This window comes from Schistocerca nitens, chromosome 4 (assembly GCF_023898315.1).
Source record: "Schistocerca nitens isolate TAMUIC-IGC-003100 chromosome 4, iqSchNite1.1, whole genome shotgun sequence".
NCBI lineage: Eukaryota > Metazoa > Arthropoda > Insecta > Orthoptera > Acrididae > Schistocerca > Schistocerca nitens.
Window position 1 is genome coordinate 763,678,973 of NC_064617.1, and position 9,746 is coordinate 763,688,718.

The following is a 9,746-nucleotide window of genomic DNA, read 5'->3' on the forward strand; positions in this document are numbered from 1 at the left end:
TAAATCATATTTTATACAACACAATAATGTGTGTTTCATATTTACATGCTTCCTTCAGTATTTTGAAAGTGTACTGATGGTGACAAATTTTTATACCACATATTTTTCAAAAACTGAATGTGGGGGTGGGGGTTGGCATATTCAAGGTCAATGATGGTGAACATGAACATTCTTAGAAACCCAGTACGTTGCATATCAGTGTGAAGATCTATCCATTAGCTTTTTAATTATGAGACTTTCATTGCTGTATCAGGATTAGAACCAGAATTCCAGTAACATGAGTTGACACAGACATATTTAAATTTCGTATCATTTCCAACTTATATGGTCCGTAACTTTGTCAATTGACATATCTCTGCAAATCAGTAGTTTACCATCTCCTATCTGGATCATTGGATGCACCAAATTTGAAAGAAATCTGAGAGGGTTCAGGTTGAAAATGTTACTTATCTGTGTTGAATTGACTTTGAATTGCCCGATGATGAAGTACCTCTGGTACACTGTCATCTGTAGACACCAGAAGACTGCTGTTGAATGTACATAAGCAAATTCTAGTTAGATGGAAATGTCTGGTCCACTACCATTTGTGTAAATAACTACAATGAATACTGGAGCATAGTTATAGGTATAACCAATAAAACGAACCAAGTGTAGCACTGAAATTTCAGAAAACTTTCCACTTTGTTGGATGCATCTGCTTAACATGCACCGAATAAACCAAGTTATGTTGAATATATAAAATGTCAGCCCATGATACGCAGTTAAACCTAACATTCACCAGAGAAATACAATTTTTGAAAAAGAAATATGCAAGGGTAGCAGTGGGAGAGGGTGTGTCAACTCAATACAAACATCAACAACAATGATCAATATTTACATAAAAATCTTCCACCATTATTTTTCTACAACCTTAGAATGTAACAAGATCTGATTAACCACAGAAACTTTTAAGTTTTTAAGAACCTTACAAACTGAATAAAGAATTTTAAAGCAGTGCACAACAAATGGCAACTTTATAGTAACAGCAACTATAACTAAATGTCCTTGCATATCAAGTAATAATCTGGTCCAACTGTTATTAATAAAGTGTAATTAATGTCATTTTTACATAACATTCACACATTCAAGGCTCAGTATAGCGTATATCACATACATGTAACATTCATTTGCTTTTATTTCATCACTGCCTCTTAAATAAAGTCAAATGATTTGCAGAGATACTTTACCGAAAGAGTTTTTCCTGAACCAGTCTGCGCAATGCCCACCATATCTCTTCCACTCAACGCAATGGGCCAACCCTGAGCTTGGATAGCTGTAGGTTCTGAGAACCCTTGCTTTCTGCACATACAAACAATCAAATCAAAAATCAAAAGTTTCATTAAGCATTTGTTATCTATTTTTTGTAACCTGTATTCTTATGGTTAAAGAAAACAATTTCAATCAAAATAAGCATTGGCTTACATCCCTACAGTCACTATTAGCCATTCTATTACAGTAATCTACAGCAAATATGAAGAACATTACACTTAATCTCCAAAAACAATTTTTGAAAACATACATACTTTATTTCTTTAAGTACATATTCTGGGAAACCAGCTTCATCAAATGTTCTGATAGGATTTGGAACATTGCGACCTTTAAGCGTTATTTCTTTTGAACTTCTATATTCTTCAACTTCCTGTGGTGACCTGTAAGGATGAAAATGCAAGCTTTTCCACAATTCTGACTAGTAGTAACACATCGTAAAAAATGTAGCAATTTGGTATAAGCATCTTGGTTGTTATATAAGAAGTCAAATGTACTCCCCATCTAAACTCTGACTGGTAACAATATTCCACTCACCTGTTTGCTACATCTGGATGAGGAACATAGAAGTCTTTGCGAAAAGGTTGAAGTCTGCTTAGGTCCCAATGTGGTTTCCGGAGATTAGCTCCAGCTTGACTTCTTTTCCCTCGTCCACCACCACCTCTTCGGTCATCACGATAACGATCTCTACTGCGACTACGGCTCCTTCGCCGACTTCTATCGCGATCTCTGTCCCTGTCTCGGTCTCGGCCTCTGTCACGAGACCTGTCTCTGTCCCTGTCCCTATCTCGATCCCTGTCCCGGTCCCTGTCTCTGTCTCTACATAAGAAAAAAAAAAATCAAGTCAACTAACAGATATATAGTTTTAGCATGTAAAGAGAAATTACATCATGAAAACATTAAAATGCTTACCTACCAAATAATGCAATAAAACAACACAAGTAAATTTTAGTCTGACCACTTGTACAAAATAACTATTTGTCTAATGACTGTAATGTATCCAACACTTTCATTTAGAAAAGTCCATATTTTCCTTAAAGTTACCATAACTGTACAGTCATCAAGTTTTCTTGAGAGAGTTCTACAATGAAACATTTTACTGCATCATTACACGTATATATTTCAAAATACAATATAACCCTGTGCAACAGAAATTTTCCTTACAAACTATTCATTTGTTGATTATGTTTTATTTTACAATGTGTGTCCCTAACAGGCTTTCTTCTGACAGGGCAGAGAACATAATCAGAACAATCCCCAATTCCTTCCTCTTACTCCAGAAGTGTGTCTCATTCATAATGATGAAAACCACAAAGGTGTCTGCAAAACTTCTCACGTGATAAATGAGAATTCTAGCACTAGGAATCTAACAGTTGTGGATGAAGAAGTGTACAATACCAGTAGCTAGTGTATTGAATGAAATAGGTGGCAATTAGATCGACTTGCCCAAAACACAATCTGCAAGCAACCAACCAACTTTTGCAGTTTCCAATCGTCCACAGCAGAAGCACTCAGCATCTATGAGTTGCACCACTTGCTGCGTAAACAGAATTGCACACAAATGGGTTTCATACATGACTGTAGATGGCATGACCACTGCACACTTGAGTTTCATCATTTTACAAATGCTGTAGTCATGTCTAAAATGAAAGTTTTAGCAGTTGCAAGAGTTGCAGTGGAGTTAATTCTTTGTTGGGTGAAACTGTGTCATAAGAATAGAAATAAGAAACTTGTTTGGGTTCATGTCTAGATAAAGACATCAGCTTGGGTGTTCAGTGACCTTACAGAAACTAATTGCTGTGAAAGATCACAGAAGTTATTCTAACCATCTTAGAATGACACTAGAACAACTCACGCTACGCCAAAAAGGTTAATAATGCAATAAGATAGAAAGGTATGATAATGTGTGAAGCACTGTCACCAGAAATATAATTAAAAATTGCGTTTTGTGCAAAAGTCTTAAGAATCCTAGGCCTGACATTTCCATTAACACCATGCTTAATTAAACCTTTGTCATGGCATGGTCCACTAAGTTTCAAAGAGAAGCAGCTCACCAGATTGTGGGAAATGCATCTGGAATTGCAGTTTCCAAATTTCACTCTTATGAAAAGTCGGCTCCATTACACCAACAAATGGTTGATAAAACTGTCAGTGCTACAGATGCAATTCTTAACTGGCAGAGGAAAACTGCTATCTCAACAATATGCACAATGACAGTTAACAGACCAGAAACATGTAAATAATGGAGTTTACCAGCCAGAAACATTGAGAAGCATATGTGCTTGGGAGCAGGTGGGGTGGAGGGGTAGGGGGGAGGGGCAATGGGTGTTCAGGTTGGTGGCTAATAGACAAAACTGAAGTCCAATAGTAATAATTATTCAAAACAGCCTGCACTTAGTACAGAATGGTTTCCAAACTACTATTCTGAAGACACATGTACAGTGGCAACATTTCACGGTTTGAACATATGTACAATTTGTGAATGGGAAGCACTCCTTAACATTTTAAATAAACAAATATTGATTAAAAACTGACCAACTCTAACTATAGGATTTTAGTCTTTTAGACATGGACTGTTTCACAGTCATGTTTTGTTTACTTGTATGTACGAAAACCTCAAAAGCAGCAAAATGAACATCATTCAAATCCCACAAACACCTACACATAGCATAGATATCCATAAAATGAATAATTTACTCCATTGCTGTTCATTTACACAACACTGCCACACCTAATCTCAATACTTGTGCAACTTGGGCCACGAAAGTTGGAAGAAACCAAAGTTGTTTAATTTTACTAATGAGTTTTGCAAAAGTGTGCCACAAATGCATACTGGCTGGTACCACAAACGCGTGCAACACAGTGTCATCAGGTAAACTAGGCTTTACTTTGGGAACAAGTATGTGTGAGAAACAGACTTAATGAACATGCATATTTAAATATCTCACAATCTGAAAGTGAAACATTGTTGTCAACACCTGTCCGTTGACAGAAAATTAGCCTACTATTACAAACCTAGCTATGTGAGAGTCTAGAGTGAGGCCAATCCAAGTCAGCAGTGTTTCTCTACTGCTCATAGGCAGCTAATGCTTCAGTTTCAGGAACAAGTCATGCAGTGGGCCCACCTGCCTTTTTCTATAGCTTATGTTTGATAAATATGCACAACATCAAAATACTCAGGCATGGCCATTATTTAAAATACTTTTATGAATTAATCTTTTTGCTTTTATTTCTATAGTGAGTGAAAGTGCATTAACCTATGGCACAAACAAACATTAAGCTACGCTACATGTCAAACTGTTACCACCCTTATCTGGCATTCAAATTTGTTTGCTTCACCAGCTCGCACCCAGTTACCACCTTTCAACCAAATCCCTAGAACTCCAGCAACGTTACCAATCAGTCTCCCACTACAACAATGGTTTTTGGGGGAGGGAGGAGTTAAACAACATACCAGCCTCAGTTTCATGAGACCGATGGAATAATAAATAGATTCACATAATCACTGCTCCCAATGGTTGCATACAAACAGCTGCTAAACATCCCCTTTTTTCCCCCATCACACCTCATGTTGGGAGCTGACAACATTGTTATACAATACACGTTGTCACAGCATTCGCCCGACTGTAGCAGACAAGTTTGGTCATGAAAAAAGGATTCCTGCTCAAATGTCTTTGTTAACATGGCAGCACACACTGGGAATTTCTCGAACCAAAAAATGTAAGTCCATAAAAGTGGTGACCGCAATTATGCAAAGAGCTCTTACTCTTTCCCCCTCCGATAATAAAGCAAACACACAACCTAAATCAAGGCAGCCTGATAAACCTGAATCCTGCTTATTAGTGAGATTTATAAGGGGTGTTCAAAAAGAAATATGCCGGAGGCATTATTACAGAAACCAGTACCTGTATGTTAGAAGTATTGACCCTGGCTGTTGAGACATTTGTCCCACTGTGACAAGGCAGTGAATGGCTGTCTCAAAATTCCCAGGGCTGCGATGTTAACTAGTTCCGCACGTACGGGTGGACGTTGTCCGAGGTGAATCGTTTGCCCCTCAGAGCCTTTTTAAGGGGACCAAAAATGATTCACTTTTGATCCACTTCCTGCAGCATGGGGCAACAGTGAATGCCCAGCATTACTTTCAAACCTTGACCACACTTCACCAAGCATCAAATCAAAATGTCCAGGCAATCTCACCTGTGGGGTCATTATGCTCCACGAGAATGCAAAGCCTCATACGGCCAACACAGTCTCGGCACTCCTGCAGAAATTCAAAAGGGAGGTTCTTGGCCAACCTCCATACAGTCCGGACCTCTCCCCCTGTGATTAGGCCAATTTTGGTCCCCTTAAAAGGGCTCTGAGGGGCAAACCATTCACCTCGAATGCCGTTCAGCTTTACGTGCAGAACTGGTTAAAATTGCACCCCCAGGAATTTTATGAGACAGCCATTCATCATCTTCTGTCAAAGTGAGGCAAGTGTCTCAACAGCCAGTGTCAATATTTCTAAAATACAGGTACTGGTTTCTGTAATTATGCCTCTGGCTCATTTCCTTTTGAACGTCCCTTATATTTAGTGTCCCAACCTTGCATCTTTTATGGGAGTATGACACAGTATGATATGACAGACATCTATAATGTCTGCCATCTGGTGGCAGAACATGTGGAACTATGAAAAATAGCAGAAATTATCAGCATGCAGAAGTATACAAGAGTTCTAAACTGCCAAGGATCTTCTCATCCATGCGCGACTGCAATAATGACTACATACGCAGAATGGGGTACTCAGTGTGTGCTTTCTACTTGATATTGTTTATGGTTTGTTGAATTCTGTAGCCATCAGCTAACTTCACGTTTTCATATGGGAACTTTTGCATACTTTTATTTAATGAGTAACTTTCATAATCGCAGTAAGTAAATACAATATTTTATGCAAGCTGTCTGCAAAAAGACTTCTTTGTATCAGCTGTATATTCTAAAAATGGAAATGGACCAAACAAACAAATATCCTAATAAAAGCATACAGTGAGGAAATATGCCTGTATGATCATGACTTACTGAGATGTGATAGTAATCCTTTCTTTCTGACTAAATATGAATATAATTTTACAAATCTGATTCAGTATTTGTATATGAAACTTATAAAACCCTCACATTTGATTTGAAGAAGAAAGGAAATTCTCTGGGATGTCTACAAGAATGTTAACAATTCACAGGGGGGAGGGGCTTGCCTGTAATTTCAACCAGACACTGTGGAAAATCACGAATTTGAGATCGGACCAGCCCGTTACAATTTCTGCAGAAAAACTGACGGGCGACGTGAATCGGTCTGCAGTTCCAGAAAAGTTCGCTTGGGACGCTGCTACAGAGGTGCATCGTGAAACACTCACTACAGTTATGCAGAACATATTTACACACGGGACTGATAGCCTTTTCGTATATACACATTGTCGTTAAAGTTCTGAACGTGAAAAGCGAATTAAATGGAGCACAGAAGCGAAAGTGGGCTCTGCAGCAGATCGGTCTTTTATTTTACATTCACATTCGTTGGCTTTCCATCCTCAACAAAATAGCCACCTTGTTGCCTAACCAAGCTACAACGAAGATTTCACCACATTCGAACTGTGGAGCAATACAAGGCATAGAGTGTAATTGTAGCGAGGCAAATATAACTGAACGGAATGCAATTCCTGTATGGTGGATGACTGCCTTCAAACTACTACGCTTTGAAGGTAATTTTTCCCCTATTTTTTTATAGCACAATTCTTCAGAAACATTAAACAGGTTAATGCCCAATGAAGTATTATGCAAAAATTAAGCTTCACGTTATACAAATCTGATCATTATACGTGTTTAACACTGTAAAATAATATAACGGTAACTCTCGCCGCCGAATCCAAAACATGTAGAAGTAGCACCGCTACCGCTCTCTCTCTCTCTCTCTCTCACACACACACACACGATATATTAGATCATCATCATTACACACTTTGAAGTTCAGTACCAAAATACGCAGCAATCTCCACAAATTTTCACAGCTCTTAGCAATTAAAGAACACATAACTTCAATTGGCTAATAATCTTCGAAAACTGTTCATCGTTGCATATAAAGTACTCCATATATTTTTATAATTATTAAGCTAATGATTCTATTGCCAATTTCTACTTCAGCATCGACAATATTTTCAGTTTACTCAGTCCACAACGCACATCAATGTAGCCCAATATGGTCCTTCATCAACAGTCAAATTTTATAAGAACTTGCTCCTTACTTACCTTCTATCCGACCTTCCCATTTCGCACTCTTTTTTTTAAAAACGCGGTTCAAGTTCAAAATAAAGTCAAACTAGTAACAAACACAAATTAAACGCTTTTCACGAGTCAACCTCCACCAGATCAACCAGTCCACGTAAGAACATGGCGTCAAGAGGAAGCAACTGCTGCACGCGGAAGAATACAGTTATTATTGTCTCTCGAATACGCTCCAGATGTTACGATATTTCGCTTTATTAATGCTACTGAACGAAATGTGATAGCCATAAACTAAACGAACGTGATACCTATAACACTGTATAATGATGCACTGTTTATGTACAACAACATTGTTCACCGACAGTAAAAACACAAAACTACTTTCTGCCGCTCAGGTCACAAACCAACGAAACTATGCAAAAAAATTAAGTACTTCCGTTACGCCTTCGACCGGTTGTGCATATGGGTATCTTCCATTTGCATCAAATTAACAAATTTTTCGAAACAAATCAAAATGGCGCAAGCCATAGTCTTTAAATTTTTTTCAATATTTTCTTAATTTAGAACAGATTTTTCACAATTGAAACTCACAGTTCATCGAAATGTTTTAACCCCTCTAAAAAAAAGCAGAACTAGGAATTTTCATAATAGAAAAGGTAACTTGTGTAAACTCTTCCATAGTTTACCATTCACAGAACCAATACCAACAATTTCTCATTCAAATTTGACGATGATTTCACTCTGGATCTAACGGGACGGCAAGTAAAAACTGTCGAAAAACTGTAAAAAAAAAAAAAGACCCAAGTCGGGGTCTTTGTTTTTATTTCGATATTTGCTTAAGTTACAATATATTTTTCACTTTCGAAACTCACAGTCCTTCGAAACGTTTTTTCAAGGTTTCGAAAAAAGGTAGTACTAGAAAAATTTTTTGTAGTCTGCAAAAGTGCAAAACGTCTGAAGGCAGCTCTGCGCAGAGAGGAGGAGCAATAGGGAAGCTTGGAGGGGATAAGGTTGGTGTTGTGGCACAGCGGCGGCGAACTAAATCCTCGTTGCCAAACCGAACGGACAAGTCAGGTTCATTTGCCTGCGGTATCTCGTAATATATGTTCATAACTGTGATGTGAATAACACAACAACACATGACAAAATTACCAACTGATATTGATCAGTTGTCTACATGACAGAAATCATCCTTCATTTATTGACGGACGCTGCATTTACTGCTCCACAATTACAGACGACGTCAAGTCGGAACACGAGAACAGCTGACACAACTATTATCTAACAGATAATAAAATTAACTTCAAACATAAATTTGCTTGGCTCTTTCTGCTCGATATAATTTTTAAAAAATGTGATTTTTTAATGTGTGTTAAGTGCAAATCATTGTGTGTAAGGAAGGGTTACAGGTATCAAAGTAAAATTTAAAGTAAAAGACTATCGTGTATATGGTAGGTATGTTTTCATATTTTTTGCTGACAGGGAGCATTATGAATGTAAACTAACTCGCTTCACAGACAGTGAGAGACTGCATTTGTGATTCGTGTAACGAGCGGTCAACTAACCTCCTTCAAATAACTCGAGGAAATGCTGCCCTATAAGTTCGTCGAAAACACAATGAGATCCACTTTGTATGTTATTCTGAAGTTGGCGCTTCCAACATACCCCTATGGTAGAGCAGAGCTCCTAAAATATATGGATACTTGTAATGCAGTCGTCAGCCCAACCTGATATAGACCGCTAGTGTCTCCAATGTTTCTTCTAGGTTTGCTTACTGAGCGAAGGGTGATGCTGTGGTTGATTGCCCAGTTTCTCCACTGGTTTGCTCCAGAGTCATCAGTGCGGCTTTCTCATTTTCCTCAAGAGCTGTATCAGTGTCTGATGTAAGCAGATACACTAACTTAACATGTTCTAGTGACACCGTTTGTGGCTTGTCGTTATTTGGATCTGCAATGTATGATCATCATGTTTTATAATGATTAATACACCAGAGTACAGCAGTTGTAATGGCAGACACACTGCGTCCATTATGGGAGCATATTTTCCGATCTCTGTGTATGAATATCTTAAATTCCCATGGTTGGATGCTGGTGAAGTGCTAAGACTGGATACTGGGTTTTCACCTGCTGTAGCGAGTTTAGTAATTCTGTCTCCCTCAGTACATATTGCACTGAAATAGCTCTGACAAGAGA

At 38.1% G+C, this 9,746-nt stretch overlaps 1 protein-coding gene across 4 annotated transcripts in view; it reads right to left on the reverse strand.

Annotated features, from left to right (window-relative positions):
* Positions 1 to 7,817, reverse strand: part of LOC126253079 (probable ATP-dependent RNA helicase DDX17) — a 76,018-nt gene extending 68,201 nt beyond the window's left edge. Inside the window, exons 1-4 of one of the 4 annotated variants that reach the window (XR_007545893.1) lie at positions 7,579 to 7,817; positions 1,843 to 2,124; positions 1,563 to 1,688; positions 1,227 to 1,338 (exon numbers count right to left, since the gene is read on the reverse strand). Coding sequence is in view for 3 of the 4 variants with exons in the window: in XM_049954174.1 (XP_049810131.1) it covers positions 1,227 to 1,338; positions 1,563 to 1,688; positions 1,843 to 2,124; positions 7,579 to 7,598 (540 nt within the window). In the remaining variant the exon portion in view is untranslated. The remainder of the gene's footprint in view (positions 1 to 1,226; positions 1,339 to 1,562; positions 1,689 to 1,842; positions 2,125 to 7,578) is intronic. The other 3 variants (XM_049954174.1, XM_049954175.1, XM_049954173.1) reach the window with 3 other exon arrangements.
* Positions 7,818 to 9,746: the final 1,929 nt, after the last annotated feature.